General features: G+C 44.4%; 2 protein-coding genes across 2 annotated transcripts in view; both read left to right on the top strand.

Annotated features, from left to right (window-relative positions):
* Positions 1-26,732, top strand: part of Zasp52 (Z band alternatively spliced PDZ-motif protein 52) — a 63,457-nt gene that overhangs the window by 24,688 nt on the left and 12,037 nt on the right. Inside the window, exons 3-10 of the mRNA XM_064691742.1 lie at positions 15,458-15,609; positions 15,675-15,831; positions 17,140-17,276; positions 18,237-18,331; positions 19,932-20,355; positions 21,231-21,425; positions 22,583-22,685; positions 26,244-26,412. Coding sequence (XP_064547812.1) covers positions 15,458-15,609; positions 15,675-15,831; positions 17,140-17,276; positions 18,237-18,331; positions 19,932-20,355; positions 21,231-21,425; positions 22,583-22,685; positions 26,244-26,412 — 1,432 coding nt within the window. The remainder of the gene's footprint in view (positions 1-15,457; positions 15,610-15,674; positions 15,832-17,139; positions 17,277-18,236; positions 18,332-19,931; positions 20,356-21,230; positions 21,426-22,582; positions 22,686-26,243; positions 26,413-26,732) is intronic.
* Positions 24,326-26,183, top strand: LOC135434982 (PDZ and LIM domain protein Zasp-like). Its single transcript, XM_064691817.1, has 2 exons — positions 24,326-24,573; positions 25,026-26,183. Exon 2 carries the CDS (start codon positions 25,035-25,037, stop codon positions 26,181-26,183), a length of 1,149 nt encoding a protein of 382 aa, XP_064547887.1. The 5' UTR covers positions 24,326-24,573; positions 25,026-25,034.

The following is a 26,732-nucleotide window of genomic DNA, read 5'->3' as shown; positions in this document are numbered from 1 at the left end:
TTACGAGCGCTGATAGCAGCAGCAACAGCCACGGGGAGATTGGGTTTGGCGCGGGAGGATTGGCAAAATTATTGGCCAAGCTCAACTCAACCTTAACTCGCTGCATTATGTGTGTGTGCCATAAATATTTATAAGTTCTAAGCGTAAAATGCGCACACACCGAAAAACCAGCTAACTGCAAACGTTTTGTAAACGTTAAAGCGCTTAACTTGGCCAACAGTCCCCCCCAACCAGACCTGGCCAGAGAGATGCACAGACAGTCCCAATACAGTTCGCAGCGTCCAGCTGAGCTCTCCATTAGTCAGCTAATGGCAGCAGAGTTTGTTCTTCTTCTACCTGAGATATGATTCAGTTTCTGTTTCAATTCCCTTTACCTGTCGGTTAATCGTATATTGTCTTTTGTCTCTCTGCCCATCAAAATTGATACAAAGTTCGTGGTAAGCATCGATGAGTCATGCCCCAAAAATGGGACTTGAAATTGTGTAAGGTTGTTCAACGTTTTTGTTACATAAGCCAAACATATGAGCTGCTAATTTGTGGTTTATTTTAAAGACAAGCCAAACCAGGGCTGCAAAGCTAAATGTTAAAATGATCGCTGGTTCGGTTCACAGTTCGCACGAACTTTGTGCTTTAGCTTCGCTTGAAGTCGGGTCTTAATTTTGGTTTAAAATAAACTTTAATCGAACAAGGCGAGTTTGGCGAGATTTATAACAATTAACAATTTGCTTTGCTTCGGTTTTTGGTTTTTATCTTCTAAAATAAAATGGAATTCCGGCTTGAACCGGTTCGGTTCCTATTTACAAACCCTGTTTATTAAGGGTTCTCTTGATATCTGCGTTTATTTTCCAATTGATCTCATTGCATTTGGGCGCTGATTTAATTGTTGCTTAGTGGATTTTCGCAGTCTCGGAAACACGGCTAACAACGGTAACTAAGCGGAAACGGAAATTGTGCGCACGCTTATCGCAATGTGTGTGTGTGTGCGTGCGTGTGTGTGTGTGTGTTGTGGCCTGTGGCTGCGTGTGCTTAAAGGATATTTTCAGCGCAAATTGCGTGCAGCGGCGTAATCGAAATAAATTATGAGCCCAACTTACGATGCGGCCAGCGCCGCAGCCGGAGCCGGAGTCGGAGCCGTAGCCGGAGCTGATAGCAACTCCTGTGGGGCATTATGTGGATATCCGGCTTTGAGCCAGTGCCCCGTGCGGACAGCACGGACAGCTTTTAGTGCCTTAGCGTGTGCTTGACCCTGAGCCCTGAGCCCTGAGCCGTGAGTGTGCGGAGAGTCCTTGTGGCCGGACAGGAAACTTTATGCGAACAGGAAACTTACAGCTGCTGTTTGTTTATTTGTGCTGTTTGTTGATGGCCTGCGGCATACGGTTCGGTTCAGGTTTCCACTCTTACTTTGTCTCAGACCCAGGCCAAAGGATTAAGCTGCCAAATTAGTCTGCCGGGCAATTAGCGGACAATTGGAGCAGCAGCGCTTAGGTATTCAATGTCATTTTTTTAACGATTATCAAATATATATAAAGCTTGTAGCTTTATTAACTGTATTGGGCATTTGCGCTTTAAGCTTTCAATTGTTTTAAAGCTTTATTTAAATAGTATGAATATATACGCCTCTCAATTAGCGGACAATTAAGATAGCAGCATAAAGTAGCTTAAACTAATAAAAAGCTTATATGGATTTGAAAGTTAATCTTGCCGTGAGCTTTCATGTGCTCTCGTACCTCTCTGCAAACAACATTTTTTGTATTTATGAAATTAGCAATCAATAATTATTTGGCTTAAGATTTAGTCAAAGCTTTCATGTGCTTTCTTAACTTTATTTACAAAGGCGCAAATATATTCGCTGTCAATTAGCGGAGTGCTAAGGCGATTAAATATTCTATGATTTTGACGTTAAGGTTCAACCTATAACACAATTTATCTCGATGAAAGCTTTCATGAGCTTTCAAAGCTCACACAAATATTGTTGAATATCTGCTTTTTCAGCTTTCAAATGGGCTTAGTGTATTCCACTTAGAGAATTAATCACGCTGCAAGCTTTCATGTGCTTTCAAAGCTTTAGCTACTTCCTTTTATTTATTCGCCCAACAATTAGTTGACACTTTTAGAAGCAGATTAAGGACATTCGCTAATTTTATTAATGATCAATTTAAATATTGCTTTCGGCTACGTAAATAAATCTCGCTATGCTTTCAAAGTTCTAATTAATCAGTTTACTTTGATGTCGATGTATACAAATATTAGCTATTTGGCTCGAGTCAATGATACAGTTATTATTGTGTGTGTGTGTTTTGGGCCAGCGTGTGTGCACATGTATCTATAATCAACATTATTATTCCCATTCATATTTTATTTCACAATTTTTTATGGCAGTTTGCCGGGCCAGCGGGCACGTATTAGTTATAACGATATGTCATTGATTCTCAGTTAACGCAGACACAGACACAGACGCCAGGCGAAGTCGTTTTCCCCTTGACAGTCATTATGATGGGTCTGCCCTGTCCTGCAGCTCGTCCTGCAGCCCTGCCCTTGTCCTTGTCCTCGTCCTCGTTGTCGTCGTCGTCGTCAAGCGCCTTTGGGCCATGATATATTATGGCCTGTCGCCTGTCTTGTTTATTTGCGTTATTTAGCAAAACGTGGCAACAGCAGTTGCTGCTGGTGTTCTTCTTGTTCTTGTCGTTGGGGCTTGGCGCATTTTTTTTATTGTTATGACGCATATTTTGTAACGCCGGAAATTGAGATATTTTTTTTTCATTCTATTTTTTTTTGTGATTTATTGTATTGGCCTCCGTCGCATGCATTTCAAATTGATTGAATATTTAGCAAAATGTCTTTTGGCATTGCCTTCTAAATTGTTTACAGGCAGCGCGGATGCCTTTTTGCCGAATTTTTACAGCTCCGTCGTCAATCGATTTTGGCAGTTACCAAGGCAAAAAAAAAAGTCAATTTCGTTAATCAACACGAACGACTTAATCCAAATTGAATGAACTCGACGCCAAAGCGGATCAGCAGGGTTTATGTCTTTTTCTTTTTCTATTTTTTTGATTATTTTGAAAAAAGAAAAACAGGAAAAACGCTGCCAAAAAGAAAACATCAACGTAAATTTACACATTTTTCGCATTTTTGCGCCCCGAAACATTCGCCAATAGCTGCCGAGAGATGACTACGCAGCCAAATCGGCTCAAGGCTCAGGTGAACTCCGCTCCGCTCCGCCTCGCTTCGGAGTAGGAGTAGGAGTGGAGGACCGACCTAAAAGGCCTAAAAGGCGAAAATTGAAAAACGCAGCAGCAGCAGCTGCCAACGCCATAATAAAGCCTAAGCCCAGAGTCCAAAAAGGGAGAAAATAAAACGAAGAAAAATCAAGCCAACCAGTGCGAGTGACTCAATCGAGGCTATCGAAGGGCGAGTGTGTGTGTGCGTATGTGTGTGTGTGTGTGTGTGTGTGTGTATGCAGGGGCGTGTCAGTTGCCACGGCCAGAGCTCAGCCACGCTTGAGGTGATAATGTAATAAGCACTTTTTATGACCCGACAGGATTTAGACCTAAAAATTCCATCCACACATAACGGACCTCAACTGCTGCCTCATGCCACATGCCGCATGCCCCGCCCTGTGTTCGGCCTCCGCAAAAGTTGGCAGCCTCTTGTTCGAGCCAAGTCCATAGCATATTCCAAAATGTGTTCTCTGCTCTTTTTGTATGTTTTTTGTGCGTCGCAAGGATTTAGATTTAGTCCGGCAGTTGTTTCTGGCCCTCGGAGCATATTGTTTTGGTCAGCAGCCAGCTTGGGACAATGCCCACTGCTAATTGGTGGCATGCAACGTTGTCAGCATTCAACATTCAACAGTCGCCAGTCGGCAGGAAATCGACAAATATGGCTGCTAAAATTCGCTTAGAATAAAATGTACTTCAAATTTAACACAAGGGAGCGGCTTGGTTCGGCTTGCCGAAGATTAAATACTCTTTTTGATACAGATTAAGTCGCGACCAATAAGTGGTGATATGATTTGGCAGGAGAATAGTGAAGCTCGCAATTGTAACAAATAACAGAAAAGGTTTTCATGTAAAGGATTCCGATTCTATAGTAAGTTATAGAGATATATGATATAATAGTCCGATATGAGTAGGATTCTGTATTGAATGTACGAAGCTTGGTAGAACTCGAAAATGACAAGTTTTATCATAGGGAAAACAAGGAATGTTCTTTATGATCTTAATATTCTACTTAATTTTCTCCTATGGTATGATATGGTATGATCCGATTTACTTACTGCCTGCAACAAAAAGAAGGAATTATGCAAAGTCTCATGACGGAAAGCTAGTTGGCATGGAAACACACAGGTACATGGACTCAAATTTGATACTGATCAATTATATATATACTTTATTTAAACGGATGCGTCTCTTTCTACATGTTACACATTTCGACAAAAAATTACATTACCCCGACAAGGCTATAAAAAGGTTTTAAAATTATTTTATGCCCTGTTTCTGTTGTACTCAATAAAAAGACTCTTAAATGATTACGGCCTGTCAGGGCGAAGGGCCAACGCGGTCATTAATATAAAAAATTAAAAAAAAACATAGAGGTAAAAGTAAAATTACCTTGCCATGTCATTTGCCATTCAACAACAAAAAAAAACATGAGAGGGCGATGGAAGAGGAGGAGCAGGGACAGTCCACAGGGCAGCCTTGAGTGCGCGCATCAAATTGAAAAATGTCAATGATAGAGAATGGAAAATCACAGAACAAGGGTCAGGGCAGCGGCATTGCGATTGAAAATGGTAAAGGGAAGAGGGAGAGGGAGAGGTAAAGGGAGAGGAACAAATGGGAAAGAGAACGTCAGGTAGCAGGCGGTTAGCATTAAGGTAAACCGTGCCGCCCCCGCCCCCGGGCCCGTGCGCTGGCTGTGAGTGGTCCTCGTCGTAGTTCTCGTTGCATTGACAATCGACAAATGAGCAAAGATAATGCACAACATTAATCTTGCTACCAGCAATTTGTCAGCCAGCTGAAACTGGAGGCTGCAGGTTTGCTTTGAAGGATGCCAAATGCAGTTCAAATATTGCGGCCAGCAAATGGAGCCGAAGCTCGACCAGAAGTTCGAGCTGCTTCTGCACTTGAGCTGCGGCTCTCTGTTGTGCATGTCGCTTCTAAACGTTGCTTTCATCAATTAATTTACAATTTGCCAGCCATTCGCATTTTCACATTTCCACATTTCCACAAGGACTACACTCGTAGCTCGTAGATTCATTGATGGTCAGCGCGTGGGCTTGGCATACTTTTTTCTCTCTTACCTTCTTTTTTCTTTTTGCTGCCCCAGTAATGGGTTTGTCCTTGCCGCCTGCCGCCTGCATCCTGCATCCTGCTTGCTGCATCCTTTGGCTGTGTCGTAAATTGCATTGGTTGCCAACTTGTTGAAAGGCCGGGCTCTAGCTCTCTCTCTCTCTCTCTGTGTGTGCGAGTGTAGAAACTTAAATGCTTTTCTGTGTGTCTTGCCAGCGCTTTTTGCACTCGCCTACAAAACTGCGCTGCGCTGTGGACACTGGCGAGCGGCGTCAACGTTTAATGCTCGCCGTCGTTTAGCTTTTAATTAGATCCGCAAATTTGTTTTCGATACCCATTTTGTGGCATTAAAAGCAGCGCACACAAATTCAAGTGTTGCCGCCGCTGAACCCTTAACGAGGGGGCGGGGGCGGGGGCGTGGTCGGGGTCGGCACCTTTGCCTCCGGCGGAATTAGAGTGCTTACGGTTTTTCATTTTAATTGTGTTTTCCTTTTGCTGCTATTTCCTTTTTTATTTTGTATTTTTCTCGAGTTGATTTATTTATTTCTATTTGCCGTATTTTATTTTTACCAAAAGCCATGCAGAGAGCAATTGCGGTCGTAGACCAGCCCCGCCCCGCCCAGCTGTCTGTGTGCCATGCTCTAGTTTTCTATTTTTGCTGTCCGCCGTAATGGGGACCTTAATCACGTAATGATTTTGAGTGAGTGAGCGGCGAGCGGGTGTCCGATTCTTGGCCAACATTGTTTTTGCTCGTCTCATTGTTGCTGTTGTTCCTGTTGTTGTTGTTGTTGCTGTTGCTACTTCTGCTGTGCTTCTTCATTTTGTAGCAGAAATTTTACAATTGGCACAAATCTAGCGCTCAACGCTAATGGGTAAATTTGTTGTAGCGCTAATTGAAATTGCATTTCTTAAAGTTAAATATTTAATTGAGAGCCGAACTCATGAAGTGCTTCCCCATAGGAAAGAATCTGCGACTAGGAAATGCCATTTCTTTAGCAAAAAACTTCTACAGCTACACTTTAATTGAAGTTGAGTTACATTTGATAAAAGGTTTGCCAACCAAAGAGCACAAAACTTGAGCTAAATGAGAACAGGTTGAAGAAAGGGTAGAGCTTGGGTTGACTTATCTAATCTTCAAGTCTTGGCAGATCAATTACTAAGACTTGAGTTTGAGGAAGCTTACAAATAAAATTTTAATTTAAATTTAAAAAATAATGATATAATTGGGTGTAACTACTTCAAGAAGCTTCCGGCTCTATATCATGAGTAGACCTTGCTATCGCCTCTAGAATTTCGATCGCCTTGTACCCTTATCTAAGCTCTAACTGGTTGAGAATTGCAAGCGTCAAGCCACGAAGGAAACTAAATAAAGAAGTTCGAAACCATTTTCATTTCTTTCGAATAAACTTAAATTTACATGCAGCTTAAACTAGTGCACAAACCAAGTCAATTCGTTTAAGAAATCGATTCAATTCCGTCAAAGATTCATTTTTATTTGTTGCTCGAATAAAATTTAATTGCAGCGTATAAATAATTTAGATTTAGCGCTTCGCTTTAAGGTCGCTTCTTTTGTCATGCAACTTGCCACATGCCGCATGCCACATCGTCAGCTTGCAGTTTTCTGGTTTCCAAGTGTTGCTGCCACATTTTGTTGCTTAGCCAAGCAAATTTTATTATGCCCCTTCGTCTGCATTGTTGCTGATCGGTTTTTGGTATCGGCGAGCGGGCTCTTTGTCTTTCATGTGGAGTCCCAGGAGTGGCGCGTCGGGCGAAACAATTGCAGCTCCCTCTTCACATTGACAATGGGACAATGTGTCTGTCTGTCTGTCCCCAATGACGACAACGAGCCGAAGAGTCCAAGTGCCGCCAATTCTGCTTAGAATGCGGCACACGAAGCGTCGTCAAATCCTAATTGCATTTGTCTGATTGCAGCTCCCGATGACTGCAGCTGTATTTGTATCTATATGTCCGCATTTGTATCTGCATCTGCATCTGTATCTGTATCTGCTGCTGATTCATTAAAGAGACAAATGAGTGTGGAATGTGAGTGCGGGAGGGGAGGGGGGTAGGGGGGGGGGCGGCCTATTGGCTTATGACAGCGAACATGTAAATGCCATTTACAGCTCTTGTTGCCGCTGAGGGCATTGTCTTGTCAGCGGCTGATATCGGGCGTAGGAGGATTTGCTCGTCTTTGCCTCAATTGAAATTCCATTTAATGTAATTTGAGTGCCATCATTCATGTCGCTCCCCCTGTCCGCCAGTCCGTCCCTCCGTCTGTCTGTCTGTCACACTCAGATAACAGACGGACAGCAGAGCCCGCCTGGTTTGGTCAGAGTGCAGCTGAGATTGCGTTTACACGATTTCATGGCTGTCAGAATTTCGTTTACACGCGCTGCCCGTTGATTGATGGATTCTTTAATGGTGGTGCTGCTGGTGCTGCTGGTGGTGCCAGGTCCAGTTCGGCATCAAAATACATGCACATATGTATATCAACTAATGAAGCAGTAAAATAAATTTCACAGCAAATGAAAACATCAAACAGAAAAGCATTTGTGCGAGTGGGGGGAGAGGGGAGAGGGGATGGTGCTGGCGACAGGCAACCGACATTTCCTGCTGCGCTGCTCGCTGCTGCGACTAGGAGTTTATTTTAGCTTACAGAACCTCGGGCCCGACCCAATTTCTGGCCCACTGACACACTAAATCCATGACAAACAAAATAAACAAACAAACGAACGAACGAACAATGCATGCGGCCAGACATAAGTTGCAGTTAACATAGAAATGCGTTGCAGTTGCAGGTTGCATGTTGCAGATACTTTGTTGTTTGCCGGGATTCACATTTCGACACGTACAAAACGACTGCAGCGTGCGGATGGATTTGTCTGTGTCTTTTCCAGACCTCTGGGCACGCAAATGTAAACAACCCCAGCCACATGTCTGGCGAGTGTGTGTGCGAGTGTGTGTATGTGCGAGTGTGTGTGACTGGAAAAACTCAGCTGCGCCAGGTAGGCTAGGTTAGATTTTCCAACTGTCGGACACGCACATGTTCCAGCACTAATTGCTTTAGTTTGCCAACTTTTCTAGCGAGTATTTCCCACATCCTCTCACCTAATCACCTAATTCTGCGAATAGACCTGTTCACATGTGCCCAGCTAATAGACGAAATGTATTTCTACAATTTGTTTCGAGTAAAGGGTGTAATCGTTATAAAAGCCACACACACTTTTCAACTGGATATCTCATTCCATCTTGCGCAGGATATTCTAGAATGTGCCCTAGGGTAAATGTGTGTGACAGGCAGAAGCAGGCATCTTTGACCTCATTTAATATAAATACTTTTTTGATCAGCCAAGTCGATTGAGTATACCTTTATATAAAGACAAGGATCTCGAGAAGAATAAGAGCTACAGGCTTAAAATTTGATATACATATGGTCTTATTATATCACACTTAAAATAAATTAAAATATTTGCTCGATATGTCTTTCGTTTTCAGAGTATCGATAAATATCGATGTATCGATCGATATGTTTAGGCATCGCTTAAAGAACATGAAAGCTTTCTGCCACAAATTTAGCATGCATGTTCTCATCGAGTCTCAAGAATAATTCATATTTTGGATATCTACCCGCATTCTACTCTCACTCTTGTTTGGGGCATCAAGTTGTTTAATCTTGTGCTTGCTTGTTTCAGGCTTCATTAGAAGCGGCAAAATAATAATAATAATAATTTATGCATGCTTTTGACACAATACACAAAGGGTAAACTGGGCACTGGGGGCCCATGGCAGCAGACCGCATGCGTTGTCAGCGAGAACGTCAGCGACGACGACGTCGACGACGACGACGGCGACGACACTAATTAAAAATTTTTGGCCAACCCTCGGCGCGACTGAGCCGAGTTGACGAGTGAAATTGAAAAGCTTGCGGTGGGGGTGGCCCCCGGGCTGGCCCGTCAGAAATCCGTCTAATTCCCAAAATAACGGTGCACACACCTTTCAACCGTTCAACCTTTCAGTTTAGACCGCGAACAGAGAGCGACAGAGACGGAGCTCGACCTTGTCCGCGAAGGGCGAACCATTCAAAAACACCCGACCACCCATTGATGATGTTGTTAATGGAAAAAATCTCAACATCCTTTCAAAGCAGCCAGCACACACACACACACACACACACGCAAACACACACACACACATATATACACACACAAAACAATGGCGCGTAATTTGACGAAATTTACATTCCTTAATTAATCTTGTTTGCGTTGCGGCAGTTGCCTGTTGTTGACTCACTTCGCATGCCACGCCTCTGGCGCACCCGCCCCTAGTGAATTGTATAGATATGCGTGTGTGTGTAGGTGTGTGTGTGTGTGTGTGTCTGTATTTTTGCAGTCAGCTTGACGCTTTGGCAATATTTACCGCCCCAGCACACGGGCAACTAACACCCCCTTCTCCAGCAGAGGAAACTCTAATGACTTTCCATGCGCAAGATGCTGGGGGAGGGGCAGGGCATGGCAGGGACTTGAGCCGGGGCTGGCATCGTAGCATCCTGGCGTTTGTCACTTTGGCGCGTCTTGTGTCTTATTAACCCATATCCTGCTGGTATCCGGTGTCGGCAAGCATTCTGCCTAATGAACCCTTTCTGCCAGCAGAAGATTACCTGTGTCCCGGGTCTGTGTCAGGTGCCAGGTGCCAGGTGCCAGGAACGCGATTCCTTGACTCGACCCTCGACTCGACTTGGTTTAATCAAGAAATTTAACGCGCTGCGACATGTGACAATTATTGAAATTTTAGTTGCAATTGTGAACACGAGGCAAACTAATCGCAACGTGAACGCAATTTGAACCGAGCTTCAGTCAAATAAAGCGACTCAACAAATTGCTGCTTCAAGCTGTGCAGGAGTCTGTGCACTGAGCGAAAACGAGTTTAATATCTTTAAATATTTGTATATATATTTAAGAGTAATATTTAAGACTCAATTCAAATTCCCACAAATGGTAATTAAAATGTTTTAACTATGATTAATGCATATTTTCAATTTAATTGCAACATTTTTGTTGCACATAATTTCTCTCAGTGCATGCGGTAATCCATTCCATTTCCGCAACCACTTCTCACAAATGTTTGCGATCAGTTTGCAGCGCCCGATCAGCCCGAGGCAGCTGTCATTTTTCAGCAGCTCTCGCTCGAATGAGTGTATTCATGAGTATTCATACGTATAAAAGGTGTTGCCACACACATGCACAGCTGTCAGCTGACCATGAATTGCACCCCCCCCCCCCCCCAAACCCGATGCCGTAGCTGTTGATAATGCCCCAAAGATAAATGAGCCTCCGTTGCAGTTGGTCTCTGGCCTCACTCCGGGAAGGAGGAGAAGGAGGAGGAGCTGCTGCCCACGCAGGGAATAGACATGAGACAGGCTGGACCTGCTGGCCGCTGGGCAGATCCAGTCACTCGGTCCGTCTCCCCCTCTCCCTGCCCTGCCTCTAGCTCTCTCATTCATTAGCTGCGCACAAATTTCCGCTCGCATTGGCCACAATAATTTCATTGTGCAAAGTTTTTCCATTACTAGTTATGAATATGCAACATTTATATAAATTGCCACGTTTGTTGTGCGCGCGTATGTGTGTGTGTGTCCGTGTGTATGTGTGTGTAACTGCGTCTGTCATTTCAGCCAAAAAAATAATATAAATACAAAAAAAATAAAAGCAACTCGCAACTTGTCCACTCGCCCTGCGCGCGCTTTGTGGCACGTTGATTGCAATCATAATTTATAAATGTTGCTGACAGTTTGCGTGCTCCACAATGTTGTTGCTGTTGTTGTTGTTGTTGCTGTTGTTGTTGTTGTAGCAATTGCAGTTGTTGTTGTTGTAGCTGTGCAGCTATGTCAAAGCAGCCAGAATTGGACTTTGGGCGCCTGTTCCGCTTCGTGGTTGCCACTTCCACAATTACTCCTGCTGCTGCTGAATTCTCGCCCTTTTTTTTTTGGCCAATAAATAAATATTTTCTGTGACGCTCTGCACTTTCCGGTCAGCTGTTGAGCGCTGCTCGGCCAGCGCAAAAAAAACGTGTCCAAAGAGTTGGCAATTGCACGAAAAATTTGGGACCCGGCTTGAAGCCAGGCCAAGGCGAAAGGCGCGTGATTATTGAATATGAATACTTTCGAGTGTTGCGGATTAACAACGACCCCCCCCCCCCCTCCCGATTTGTAGATGGAGACGCCTCTGGAATGAACTAGTTAAAAGAACTGGTTAAGCTGCAGTTGAACTGGAGCACGGCCCGAAGGAGTTGCCAACATTGTATTTACTTTGCCGCATTAACAGCTCGCTGAATTTGATTGTTTTGCTTGGCCAGCGCAATTTTATGGACCCTTGGGCTCGCCCCCAAGGGCGGGGCCAACCGGGGGGGCGGAGGCGGATTGCGGCTGAGACCTCTTCATTTGCCAAGTTTGCAAGTGCAATGATTTTTTTTGGTATTTTTTGTTGTTGCTGCCAGTGTTTGGTCAAGTGCTGCGGCCAACATTTGCCGCCGCAGCGGCTTTGGGTGATTTAGAGCTGGCAACAAGCGAGAGCGAGAGGGAGAGGGAGAATGAGGAGCGGGGAGGGGGCGCATGGGGCGTATGAGTGATGGCCATGCATATTCATATACATTGAGATTCATTGTATTTGCGCTGCATTTCCGCAGTATTTTGTATATCCCGAGCATTTTATCTCGCGCGCAGCTCTTGAGCGTAGCTCGTTCTACTTACGAGCATTTCGCTTTCTGTTTTTTATGGCACACAGACTGCTGAAGAGGGTGAGTGGCGGGGGAGGGGGAGAGAGTAAAGATAAACAATGCGAACGTTTGGCCAAAAACAATGCTCGCCTGGCAAATGGAGTTTTGTGAATGTTCTCGTGTGTTGCCTTTAAACTGATTTATTTTCAATTAAACAACTTCATAACTTGGCCAACAACTTGGCAAGTCTTGTGCCTTGCCTTTTGTTTGGCCTAAATTTACGCCACAAATTCAATTTATTTTAGATACACCTAATCCACAAAAGCAAACTTGATTTATCAACATAAATATTTTGCATGCTGCACACACACACACACACACTGTGTATTTGTGTGTGTGTGTGGTTTGCAGGCAGCAAAATGTGCTGCTTCTCGTCTTCTACCTTGCCAAGCAACTGAAGTGAGTGTTAAAGGATATGCTCGGCTTATGCAAGTGTGTGTAATTGACAGAAGTGGGCGTGGCAACTGGGCAACTCCTTCGTCCAACAGCCGAGCAGAGCATCTGGCAGTCGAGCAGTTGCTGGCTGCTGGCTGCTAAATGAATCTCAATTTTAATGCACTTGAACGGATTAGTTGACTTGATTACGAGCATTTTGCTGTCCGGCCATTAAATTTAATTTGCTATATGGATTTACTGGGCTCTCTTCATTGTCTTCAAGCACTTTAAATTCTAGAAATTTGCTGTGACAGCAGTAATGGAAATGCTCCAGGACACGAGCTGGGCTGGGCGCAGTGCATATTTATAATTCCGAGCGCCATGCAGAGCCAAATGCTAAATACATGCCACGACAAATGCTGAAATAATGCAGTTGAAATATTTTCACAGCATTTGCTGCTAAATGAAAATGAAAATGTCGGCCGAGTGTGTTTTATACTTATCAGCAGCTCGAGCTGGAGCTGCAGCTGGACAACGCCTGACAGCCTGGGGGTAGCTCCACGGGAGCCGCTCTGCCTGGCTGCCCGGCTGCCCGGCTGCCCGGCAGCGTGTCCTGGCCCGTATAAATCATCATTTGCCCAAACGTGGCTACACATGTAATGCGCTCGGAGGGGCGCATTATGTGTCCTGGCTGGCCTCCAAATGGCAGCAGCAGGGCCAGGCCTGGTTACTGTGGGAACTGGAGCACTGGAGCTGGAAACACAACTGATATTAATGCTCGACATGTTGGGGCCAAGTTTTATGGTAATTCACTTGACCTGCCCTAACCTCGCCTCCGACCGCGAGCACACACTCATAAGTCATGGCAAAACAAATGCCTTGTCAATTGGCGGCCGGCCACAAATGCTATAAAGCTGACAAATGTCTAACAAGCGCACCACCAACCCACCAAACCACAAAACAGACACAGTAACGCCGGCAGAGAGAGACAGAGCCATAGAAACAGCCGACCAGACAGGCGAGCAAACATTTTGGGGCGGGGCGCATGTTGATCGCAGGTACTCATAAAACTGTCCAAATGTCAATATTCCAATGCCACACACACATATGAACACACACACACGCACACACACACACACAGTCACACTTCTATCGAAATCCAAGCGCACTTTTGTGACATGCAATTTGCTGGCGAACAGAAAAAACTTCCAACAAAGCTCTATGCCACGCACTTGGATACCCTGTAAATTATTGTCAAAAAATATAGATGTACAGATATAAATAAATAATAGAGATAAAACAAAAGACATATATACAGCCCCATCATAATGCTCACTTTTGACTCAAAAGAAAGAAGCTTCGATAACAGCGTCAGGCAGTCAATCAGTCAGTCAATTAATCAGTCAATCAGTCAATCAGTCAGTCAGTCAGTCTTCAGTCAGTACAAACTCTTTGATAAAGTTGACTAGCTCCAACCATAATTCAATGAAACTTTTCTATATATATAGATGATTTGAACCAGCGATTTTTCTTTTCAAGGTTTCCTATTTGTCTTGGCTTTAATGTTGATTCAAGCAGTCCAGCATGCGCGTTATGATCCATTTGCAAGGGGTAGAACTTGTGTCAAACCAATAAAAACAAAATGCGAAGCAGCGCATACTTTGATTCCCCCTCCCACTGTCTCTCCCCCCCTCTCCCTCTCTGTCTCGCTCTTGCTGTCTCTCTCTTATTTGTCGCTGACTGTGAAACACCTCAGCGTCCGACCAATTTTCAATTTTCGACAAGAAAATGAACATGTCAACAGCAAAAATTGAGAGCAACGCGCGATTTTGCTTGAATTTTTGGGGCCTGTCGTTTGCCCGCTCGGTTGGCTCCGGTTCTGGCTCCGGTTCTGGCTCTGGGTTTTGGTTGGGGTTTTTGTTGGGGTTTTGGGTTTTGGGTTGGGTTTGGGTTCTGGTGGTGCTTCAGGTTTTTGGCATTGGTTTGTTGGGGCGCCGCATTTTTAGCAACTTTGTAAATATTACAAAATTTAGGTGTCTCGCTTGGCGAACATGCCAATGAAATATTAATGCAGTCAGCCACACACGCGTGTGTGTGTGTGTGTATGTGGCTAGGTGTGTGCCGTTTTGTGTAAATATAAACCGGCCGCATTCGACAGTCGAGAGTTGAGAGCTGAGAGCCGACTGACTGGGCTGGCATTCTGATAAACAGACAATTTGCCAAAGTGGATACGTGCAGGGCGCGCATAATATTCGGCCGCACACCTGAGCCTAGCCACGTGGCAGGCTTCGAATGGTGGGGTATGGTGCGGCATGCGGCATGTGGCATGCGGCATGTGGCATAAGACACGAGCCTAGACCTAAGCCAAGTGCAACAGTAGCCGCAATTTGGCTTGTGCCGCGTAATTGAGGTTTGTTTTAAGCCTGATTAAAGTGAGCAGCAGCTTTAATTAAGCCGAAGAAACAGAATTTAAGGCGTGGCAAGTTTGTTTAGTGCAAGCCCTGCCCCTGCCCCTCTGTCTAGGCGCATGTATGAGAAATGGCCACGAATTGCAGCGTCTGTTGTGTGGAACTTTTGCGATTTTAATCGTCGGTAAATTTATGGCTTTTGGTGCGCACAATTTCCCAGCAGACGCGGCGGAAAATAAATAAATGAAAACCAGGCGCCCAAAAACAACGCCTATAAACTAAACTTGTTCTCGTTATTGTTGTTGTTGTTGTTGTTGCTGGGGAAAATGTGAAAAGGGAAAATGGGCACACAACTGGCCACAGCGGAACTGGCATTTTCGGCTGGCGCTTCATAATTCCAGCGGGCAGCGCAAAAATAAATTCATTTAGTTTTGGCTCTCCGCCTGCATTTCGTTGGACGTTTTTTATGGCTTGCCTTTGGCTTGATTTATGCGCGAGCTCGCAATTGAATTGCACTCGAGCTGCTGATGACAAGTTTTGATTTGAGACAACAACTGGTTGATTGATTGATTGATTGACTGATTGACTTATTTTGTGTGTGCTCTTTACTCTTTGCAGGTCAATTCGGGCAGCCTTTCGGAGCAGGCTGGCCTGCAGCCGGGCGACGCGGTCATCAAGATCAACGACGTTGATGTCTTCAATTGTCGCCACAAGGATGCCCAGGACATTGTGGTGCGCTCGGGCAACAATTTTGTCATCACAGTGCAGCGGTAAGTGTGCCAGCACTTTGCCAATGCCAAACTCTATTTTATACCCTTTCACATCTGCCATACAGCGGCGGCTCCACCTGGCGCCCACATGTGACGCCCACCGGCAACCTGCCCCAGGCCAATTCGCCCTATTTGCAGACAGTGACGAAAACTTCTCTGGCTCACCATCATCAGGACAGCCAGCACATTGGTTGCGGCTACAACAACTCGGCGCGTCCATTTGTAAGTCAACTAATTTGCAATCACACACACACACACACATACAGAGAGAGAGAGGGAGAAAATGTTTAGCATACATTTGCGGGCAACAGGCATCATTTATAAAATTTATAAACTCTCAACGTGTTGGCCAAAACTTAAAATGCTGCAAGTTTGTAGGTTGTAAAGGGTTGGGAATTACACCTTTTAAACAGCTGCTAGAGATGGGCAAGGTCGTGCTTTTTTCACGATATAAACACGACAGGGTTCAGGTTTCAAGCTCGAACCTGAGCGAGTCCAGCCTGTTAAAGGCACGATAAAGCCTGAGAAAAAGTTAGAGCAAATATTGTCCAATATTTGAATAAAGCAGTTAATCTCGCCCATATTACGAATCATTTCCTTGTATCTATTAACAAAAATCCCAGCCAAAGTGAGACAGTTGTTAAATGAAATGCTTAGACAAGAAAGTCTAGAGTTTGTCTGTCGCCAAAATCTAGATAATGTAGTTTATGAAAAACTCTGAAAAAATGAACTTGGACTATTTGTAAGTGCATGTTTCGTGCTCATGTTAAGCTGTGGCTCGATAATGAGGCCCGCGCTCAGCCCTACCAGCTAGCTTTAGCTTAAGTGCGCCCACACTCACACACACTCACACACACACTCACACACACACTCACACACACAGACACACACACATACACACAATTACAAGTGACGTGCTGATGACCAATGATGTTGATAGTTAGTCTCCTGGGAAAAAGCTGCTGTCACAATCCCTGTGCGTGTGCTTCTGTGTGTGTGTGTGTGTGTGTCTCATTGTTGTGCTCTGTGGGTTTTCATATTCATTCATTTTATTTTCGGGTGGAGTCGGAACTTGTCTGTTTTCTATGAGTTGACAACATTTGCATTTATATGTCTGTCTGTCTCTCTGTCTGTCTGTCAGACTGTTTGTGCGTAGTTTTGAAAAGTGTCAGAATGAGTAATGAATATGAGTGCTAGGATTATTTGCTGGCAAGAATTAATGTGCAAAGGGCTCACATTCACACACACACACACACTCACCCATACACACACATACATGTGCCATGCATAATAATATCAATGACACTCTCTCTCTCTCTCTCTCTCTGTGTGTGTGATATGCATACATTTGCGTTTTATTGTTATGAATTTGTATTATTATAATTTTGTGTGACAGCACAGTGAGCACTCGTAAACAGAAACAGAAATAGCAACCGAAACCGAAACAGAAATTGATTTAGCATTATTCATTTACACATTTTCATCTTATCTATTTATATTTGTGTTTGTGTTTACTTCAACTTGGAACAGGCCAACGGCGGCGGCGATGGCGGCGTGAAGAGCATCGTCAATAAACAATACAACACCCCGGTTGGCATTTACAGCGATGAATCTATTGCGGAAACACTCTCCGCCCAGGCGGAGGTCTTGGCTGGCGGTGTGCTCGGGTAAGTTATTCAACAGTGGGCCCTACTTAAGTGGAAAAACAAAAAACAACAACAACAACAAAATAAATGAAAAAAGAAGAGAACAACAGCTAAAACAAAACATGAGTAGCTAGAAAACATATTTGGGGTGTGGTCAACTAGGGAATACTCTGTTCAATTACAGCCTAAAACAGATGAAATAAGTCCGTTTGGTAACTGTTAGACTGTAAGCAACAGTGACTTTAAAACTGTTAAACTGAAGCGGCTTTATAGACATAATCTCAATCTCTTCAAGTAGGCCTGGTCCGCAAAAGCCTAACACGTAATCCTTAGTATATACTCCAAGCTTCAAGTCTTCAGCTTTAATATAGAACTATATACTCCTTTTTTTCTTGCTAAATTTGTAAACAGGGTATAGAAACAACTGTCTGGAATGCTGGGCCGCAAGAGCCGTGACAGGCGAATGCCACAAAAGTTTTACTTTAAAATTTGTTTTGCTTATTTCCGCGCTGGTCTTCTGGCTTCTTTTTTATTGCTGCTGCGCCAGATACTGCGCCTCCTGCACGAACGACCGCAGGGCCGCCTAAGCGTCTAAAGCTGAGTGCAATGCCGCCAAATGATAGCCCCGCCCCGACCCGCCCCGCCCGTCCAGAGTCGGGCTGTTGGCCAAAAGTGTTTTGCAATGTTTTGCCAGTTGTCGAGTTGGGGCTCTTTTTACAACAAATGCACGCGTGGGACTTGCGCGCTTTTTGCACTTAATTTCTTTAGGGGATCTTTTTTGTTATGTTTTTTTGTATTTTTTTTTTGTTTTGAGCGGCCTTTGCGGTGGCCAGCCAACGCGGCGTATGCGCAACAATGTTGGCCGCACTCATTTATCACAGCATACTTTTGCGCGCCGCGCGCTTTGTGCGCTTGCAGCCGAAAGTATGCAATGGAAAATTGTGTTAACTAGTCTCTCATACCCGCTCTCTCTCTCTCTAGTGTCAACTTTAAGAAAAACGAAAAGGAATACCAGGCCGATCGCTCGGAGGTGCTGAAGTTCCTGCGCGAGGAGGAAACAGGTGGATCGACTCCAGGTAATGCAGCCAACTATGAACTGGCCCGCTTGCTCCTGCTACTAAACGAGGGCGCCAATCCGTTTGTGAGCGATACTCTGGCCGATTAGTTGGGCGATTTTGTGTTAGGGTCTCTAGGTGTAATATTACGCATACGCCATGTACTCAGTGGGGCAGGCTGCCAGCTGCCAGCACTTTGCGTCTCTCTCATGGTGCACTTATAAATAGGCAGCGAGATTAGAGCAGCGTTTAAATTTTTTAAAACACACAGCAGAGACCTTGAACTGAGTTTATCTTAGCGAGAATTCTCGCTGTAGGGCATATATTATTATTTTATTAGTCAGCTCTTAGGCCTTTTTGGTTGATTTTAATTTGTATTTAATTGTTTTTAATATTTATGTTTTGTTTTATTTATTTCTTGTATCGCCTTTGTTTTATGTGCTTAGATAAAGAAATGGATTTTCGTTTTCTCTATGTCAAATCGAATTTCTAAAGCAGCCCACACAACATATATCAAACAAATGCATCTCTCTCCCACTTTCTCTCTCTTTCCCCCAACTTCTGCCATAAAAACTTAAAACTTAAATACATATATTTAGTTTGTAGGTATAGTATTATAAAGCAACTGCACATGGAACTGCAATGTGGCTAACAATTTGGAAAAATCTCCTTAAATTGAATATTCAATTGTGTGTGTGTTAGGGCTTGCATACAATACCTTTTTCGGTCTATGTCTAACTCATGTTTGTATTTCGACTCTTTTTCATACACGCACACATACAACCAAAAACCAACAACCAATACAAAATGGCTGCTCATCAAACACTGTTAACAGCATTCAACAACAACAACAACAACAACTATGAGCATGATGCACCACAGCAACAGCAGCAATACCATCAACAACAACAGCAGCAGCAGCAATACCAACAACAACAACAACAACAACAACATCAACAACATCAACATCAACACCAACACTATCCACAACAACAACAACTACAACAATCAAACGCCACCCGGCACGTTAACGCCCCCGTCAATTCACCAAAGCCCCCGAGCACCGGCGGACTGCCAACTGGTCAAAACATTTGCACCGAATGCGAACGTCTCATTACGTAAGTGGGCCACGAAATCAAACCAATAAAAGTGCAGAACATTAGCATTAACATTAACATTAACATTAACATTAACACTCTCATTAACATTAGCGCTCTAATTAACATAAACATAGCCTGCAACTCATTGTTGCATAAGTCAATGTAGTTTCAAGTGTTGTTGAACTGAGTTCGTGTTGTTCTTTGTGTATGCACTTTGAGTCAGTCACTCACTTTAACAGCTACATTAACATTAACATTAACATGACCACTCTAATTAACATTGCCTGCAACTCATAGGTAACTAATTTCATGTTGTTTTAAGCTTAGCCGAGTTAAGTTCGAGCTGTTCTAGTTTAGATTTGGGCAGGTCTAGGGTGTCCTGGGGGTATTCTAGTGTTAACCTGGGGGCGTCCTACACACACACACACAACACACATATTACTTGCAAATAACTTGTCAAAGGCTTTGTGAACTGATTGAACTTTTGTGCTGTCAACCACATGGCGATAATTCCGCTGCAGAGCCGCACAGCCCGGCCAACTTCTACTGGACGCAGAGCCATGCGATTGGCGGCAACGAGCGACGCACGCCGCTGCCCCACAGCCAAATGCAGGCGCAGTCGCAGTCGCAGGTAGGACGCCAGGATGAGCGCATCGGCACCAATTTACAGCAAAATACGCTGGCGCCGGCGGCCCCGCACAGGCCCAGTCTGCCGGTTGCGAAGCCCCAGCATCCCGAGGAGGAACAGCAGCAGCTGCAGCAGCAGCAGCAGGAGCAGCCCGATCCGCGCATCATTGTTATGCCCATATGCCGGGCGCTGCAGGGGCCCGACTACAAGGCGGATATGGATGCGGCTGCAGCGGCATTGGCCAGCGATGCTGGTGGTGTGCGTCCTTTGTCCGCCAGCGGACATCCGGCATGTCAATTGTGCGGCGTGGGCATTGTGTAAGGATTTGTGTTCCATGTTCAATGATAATTCATGCCTCTGTGTCTCTCAGTCTGTGTGTGTGTGCGCGTGTGTGAGTGTGTGGCTCGTGTGTCTGCGCACGCATTTTAATTTGCTTTTATTTCGAAGTCAATTGTTGAAATTTATGCAGTGCACATGATTATTATGCAGACGCCTCCAACACCTGCGACTGCAACGCTGAGCTCCAGTTGGGGCTCATGGGAATATCATCATTTGTATTAATTTGTATGCCAATTTAATTGGCTGCCATTGACGACTCATGAGCTTAATTCGATAATTCATTATGTAGATTTAACATATTTTATTTTATTTTATTTTGTTTACCATTTTAAATTTATTTTACCTTACTTTTTGCTGACTAACAGTTGCGCGCTTTAAGCCATCTACTAATGGGAATACGCTTAATACATTTCGATAAGTTATCGATAACACATATTGTACATAGTTAAATCCTCTTCCTCATCCTCTTATGAAAAAATTCCAAATAAATATCGATATTAGACATTTTATCGATTATCGATATTTCAATAAGTTTTAATATATTTTTTTATATTTATTGCTTACCAAACGTCACCATCCTCTAATTGGAATATGCAAAATACATTTCGATTAATTATCGATAACACATATTGATCGTTTATTGCTATTTGATAAAGTTTTAACTGGTCATTTATATTTTATCAAACTCTAACCACGTTTCCATCTTCTAATGGGAATATGCCAAATTCATTTTGACTAATTATCGATAACATACACGAAGCTGACAATCGTTTATCGATTATTTTTTAAAAGCTTTTTAAGATAGATTTGTAAAATATATAGCTGACAATATATTTTCATTCCCCCCATCTAGCGGCGTGTTTGTGCGCATCAAGGACAAGAATCTGCACGTGGAGTGCTTCAAGTGCGCCACTTGTGGCACCTCCCTGAAGAACCAGGGCTACTACAACTTCAACAACAAGCTCTATTGCGACATCCATGCCAAGATGGCTGCCCAGCAGCATCCACCAGCTGGCACCGAGGGCTATGTGCCAGTGCCTATTAAGCCGTAAGTAGACGCTAAATACCTTGTCAAAATACCCTGTAAATGTAGGTAGACTTCAATTAGAGCCTCAAAAATTGCCAATATACCCTGTTATGCAGCTCAACTTAAGGTTAGGCATCAAAGAACGCCAAATACCCTGTCATAATACCCTGTAAATGTAGCTAGACTTAAGTTAGAGCATCAAACAATGCCAAATACCCTGTCAGAATACTCTGTAAATGCAGCTCAATCAGAACTTGGGCATCAAAGAACGAAAAATACCCTGTCAAAATACCCTGTAAATGCAGCTCTAGCTGAGGTTAGGCATCAAAGAACGCCAAATACCCTGTCAAAATACCCTGTAAATGCAGCTCGACTAGAAGTTGAGAATCAAAGTAAGAAGTGTTAGACTTTTGGCCCGACTTTATTTTCTTGTTTATTTATTTTTGGCTCCTGCACAATTGGTCAGGTCGAACAAATGAATATGAAAAGAAATATATGAATATAAATGTGAATGCGAATGTGAATGCGAATGTGAATATGAATATGAATTTATGCAATATAAATAAATGCATATTTTTGCGTATGCCAAAACACGTTTGACATTTCGACGGGGCAACAGACGGGACACCGTGGCATTTGTTTGCTTGGAAACCCTGAATCCAGCACCGCCCCATCCCCCCTCCCCCCTAAATCCCCAGCCCCCCTCTGGCCACACAGTTGCCAATTGAATGGCACTTTTTGCATCTGCTGTGGACATGAAAACTCTGACAACTGATTTTCGCTGACGTTTTCAGCAGTGCAAATTTTTATTAAATGCAATTGCAGCCAAAGCGGAGGGAGGGTGGAGGGAGGGAGAGCTGGGAAGGGGGAGGGGAAGGGTAGCAGCCTGAGGTGTGTGGCTAGTCATCGGAAAAAAATGCACATACATATATATTCGTTAGGCTGACAGACGCTCGTGCATGTCAATTGGGGTTTTGGGATTTATTTGAATTTTTGGCCAAATGGCAAATCGCACTTAATTAAAGGCCTCAAAACGGGTCGCTCTCCTGAGAGGAGGGGTGGGGGGGGGGGGGGGGCAATTAGAGGCTGGCCGTGCGAGGAGGGGAAGCCAATTAGAGCGCATTGCCTGGCAACTAACATATTTCTTGTTAATCATGTCATATTATTCGCTTTCGCAGGAACACCAAGCTGAGCGCCAATACCATCTCGTCGGCCTTGAGCTCCCACGGCTATGGCAGCAATGGCTACTCGAATGGCAATGCCACGCCCACACCGGCACCGGTAAGTAAAAGTCATCCTAAACTTGTTAACTGTTCTCTTCGTGTGTGTTGTGTCCCAGCGTGCTAAAAACAATCTTGTCAGACACAAAAACACACACACTCGCACACACACACACAAATGCACAAAGTAAATGGCTTGAGCCAAGTAAAAAATTGGGGGCAAAAAGAAAAAAAAAGTTTGTGACCCCGAAAGACGCACCTGAAGCTCGCTTGTTCTTATTTTTCTTCTTCTGCTGCTGCTTGTTTTATATCCCTCTCGTCTGCTTCATCTTGTTTTTACAATCAATTTTATCATATTGCTGGCAAAATGTTTGCATAAATTTCGCTTGCGGCAGACATCCATATGCTAAAATGTTAAAAATCATTTGGCCAGAAAGAAAAATGCAATGCAATGCAGAAAGTTGTTCAAGGCAAGCGAAAAGAAAAATCGAGCGAGAAAAATATATCTACTTTCAAGCATTCTCATGCAATTTTACCAAAGACGTTGCCCCCCCTCCCCCTCCCCCCTCTTATGCCCTTCATCATCTTCTCCCACTTCTACTTCTAGCTTTTGTTTTTGTTTACTTTTCTTATTCTGGCCAAAAGCGATAAAAACGACAAAATGGAAAAGTTTATGCATTTGTGTGTTATGCTTGAGTTTTCACTTGAGTAGAAGTGTGTCGGGCTGTGTCTGTGTGAGTGAGTGTGTGTGTGTGTGTGCGTGTGTGTAAGCCTGCTAATTCGTTTGTTTCTTGCCTGCATGCAATTATTATTATGTTTATTATGTTTACTCTTTGAATTGTGTGTTCCCAACCTGCCTTTGATTCTGGCTGGAAATGAGCAGTGTGCGGCTGGTTAATCCTATAAAAGCTACCGTAGAGAAGATTTAGCTTTAGTTAGGGTATATTATATATAGGGTATATTGGACTGCCAGCTGTTGGACTAGCTTGCAATACCTTCAAAGAGAGAACTGTACGCATTTTGTATGAAGATCGAAACAATATTTCTTACACTTAAAATATCATTTCATATCATTTGTTTCAAGAACTTTTTGAATATTACTGAACCTCATTAAAGAAGTTTTCTCTTAAATGTTTCCCGCTCATTGTGAGCATTAAAATTATTGTAAAGACTTTTTCTACTTCATTTATCTTCCAAGTTGATTATGCAAATGAATTGACGCTCAGTTATGCTATAATTTAGTTTGCAGCTTTTCGCTGAGTGTAGCAACAGGTACCACGAAATGTGGCACAAGAGTTGTCAATTGAAATTAGGACTGCGCTACGATGCGATGCGATGCGCATCGCCCACAAGTCTCGACTTTTTATAAATAGAAAGTCAACTAGTTGCGATTCGCAGTAATCTTGAGCAGAAGTGCGGATTCGGCTCAGATATTCGAGTATGCATCACAATTGGCTACCAGCAACTGGCAACTGGCAATTGGAAGCGCAGCCAAAGTTGTCGCTCAGTTTTTTGGCTGCGGCCAGCGCATTTCTGTGAAATGTGCAATGCCTGCTAAATGGCTCGAATAGTCGAATAGTCGAATGGTCGAATTGTCGACAATGGCTAAGTGCTAAATATACCTTGGGCCGAGCGCAGCACATTTTTTTTTATTTATTTCAATTACATTTTTATTTTTGTTGGGCTATAAAAAACCACACAGCTGCACAGAGCCGCAGCTGCGGCAGCCACAGCTCGTCTTCTTGGTTCATTTTGCGTTCAGTTTGCCTCTTCGACTCGTGTCCGCGGCACGCAGGCAGCTCGCATGCTGCAGAGTGCAAAGTTCAAAATCGCCAAAACGAATATTTAAGTGCACCACAAAAAATACAAAATATACAAAAACGGAGCGAAAGAAAACTCACCGCAAAGTGTCTTTCTCCCAATAGTTCATCATTTAATTCGAGTGCAAAGTAAAAAGAGTTTTCTTTTTCCATTGGAAATTCGCAACAGAATTTGTCGCTGCTTCTTGAGTGTTGCATAACGTGTGAAAACTGCAATTTTTTTTATTCTTTATTGGAATACGCTTTGGATTATTTTCATACACACAATCTTGACACATTCCAGGAGCTAGCTTTAGCCAGAGTATTGACCTTGACCTAATAGTTATTTTTAGTGCGCACATTGCTCATACGCCACGTTGACAGGCAGACACACACACACGCACACACGCACATACACATAGTTTAAAGCCTCTCAGAAATTTCGCTCTGCATTTTAATTAACTGCCTTTATTAACTGTGCATCAATTTACATGCCTCCCACCCGCTACCCGCTGTTGTTCATGTGCGTGACGTCCGCCTGCCCGCCCGCCCGCCTGCCTGCCTGCCCCGCCCATTAACACGCGCTCGTATTAACACATTAGTCCGAGCCAATGCCAGAGCCTGACTGCAGCAGCAGCAGCAGCGAGCTGCCCCTGCCGCCGCCGCCCTCCCCCACACAGCTGTTGCAATATGAAGCCGAGGAGCTGCTGCTGGTGCCCCAAAACCAAAACCAACAACAGCAACACCCGACACAAGGCTCAGCCCCAGCCAACCCACACCCAAACCCAGACCCACAGCAGCAGCAGCAGCAACAGGCCAGCAGCAAACACACACGCAGCCTCTCATCAATTTCGAGCGGCTCCTCGCAAACATCCTCATCGGGTGTGGGCGGCTGTGCCCAGTTGAGCCCCAGTTTGGTGGCATCCAGCGCCTCGACGCTCTCCCTGGACATGGAGCACTCGCCGCAGCATTCGCGCCAAGCCTCTGGCTCGTGCACGTCGCTGGATGTGGCCAGTGTTGTGCAGTGTCCCGTTGATAATTATACAATGTCAATGCCATCGCCGCCGCCGCCACCAGCGCCCGCACCCGCACCGCCAAGGCCCACACAGAATGAGAATGACATGAATACGCAGAACAAGAGCCATAATGCGTATAATCAGATGCTGAAGCAGTATGCCAATAAGCTGCAGCAGCAACACCCCAACAACAGCAACAACAACACAAACACAACAGCAACAGAAACAACAACAAACAGACACAACAACACGGCCAAGCCATTTGCAACAACAACAACAACAACATCAGCAGCAACTGGGCAACTGCAGCCACATGTCGCCGCGTTGACGGCAACACTTGCTAATCAATTGAAATTTAATTCACATCAGGCAACAGCAGCAACTGCAACAGCAGCAACTGCAGCAGCAGCTAACAGTTATCCAGCGCAGTCTGAAATAATGTCCGCCCACGTGGCGGATGAGCAATCATCAGCTAATTACAGCTACAACAACAACAACAACATGGGCGACTCCGCTGCGTGCACAGGTCCGTGCATGCAGACATCCGCGAGCGGCTCGGATCAGCCGTTCGAGTATGTCACCTTGACCGGAAATGTGATACGCAGCGTGCAGCCGCCTGGTAAGGGCCCCGGCGCCAGCTATCGGGTAAGTTACCGCCCGCCCCTCCCCCCAGCTCGCAGCTTGCCCCTAAGCCAGCCCCTCGCTAACACAAACTGTTTTATGTTCTTTGTTAACTCGACTTAATGCACATTAAATCCGCAAATCTCTCATCAACTATCTCTCTCTCTCTTTCTCTCCGTGCAGGTCAACCAGGGCTATGCTCGTCCGTACGGCGCCTCTCAGCCGCCAGCGGCAGCGCCCAAGTCGCCGGTGTCGGTCTCCTCGTATCCACCGCAGCAGCAGCAGCAGCAATCGCCACGCCCCGCTGGCAATCCCTATGCCACTTTGCCGCGCTCCAATGTTGGTCAACAAGGTAAGACGATGACAGCTGACGATGAGTACGAGACACTGTCTCAGTCAGAAGGTGAATGGGTTTAGTCCAGTTACAGTTACAGTTACAGATACAGATACAGATAGAAGAAGAAGAAAAAAGAACACTCAAGAAACAACCTAACTATGGGCGTGTGATATACAAACTATAAACTTTATATATAATATTTATTCAGCGAGTTTTAGCTGCTTGTTTTGTTTAGATTTTTATTTTTTTTGTTTTTGTTTAGAGCGGGGGTCCAGTTGCGCGTTAGCCAACACTGGCAGCTCTAGTATTAAATGTATAAATTGATCTGTTGTTAA

Source organism: Drosophila montana, unplaced genomic scaffold (assembly GCF_035044405.1).
Source record: "Drosophila montana isolate Dmon_TW-CO22-7 unplaced genomic scaffold, ASM3504440v1 contig_3468_1, whole genome shotgun sequence".
NCBI classification, from domain to species: Eukaryota; Metazoa; Arthropoda; class Insecta; order Diptera; family Drosophilidae; genus Drosophila; species Drosophila montana.
The sequence above is the reverse complement of the archived record's forward strand: the minus strand, read 5'-3'. Positions and strand labels throughout refer to the sequence as shown.

Coding starts and splice junctions, on each gene's coding strand:
- LOC135434982 (XM_064691817.1), top strand. CDS start 25,035: ATGCCAGAGCCTGACTGCAGCAGCAGCAGCAGCGAGCTGCCCCTGCCG.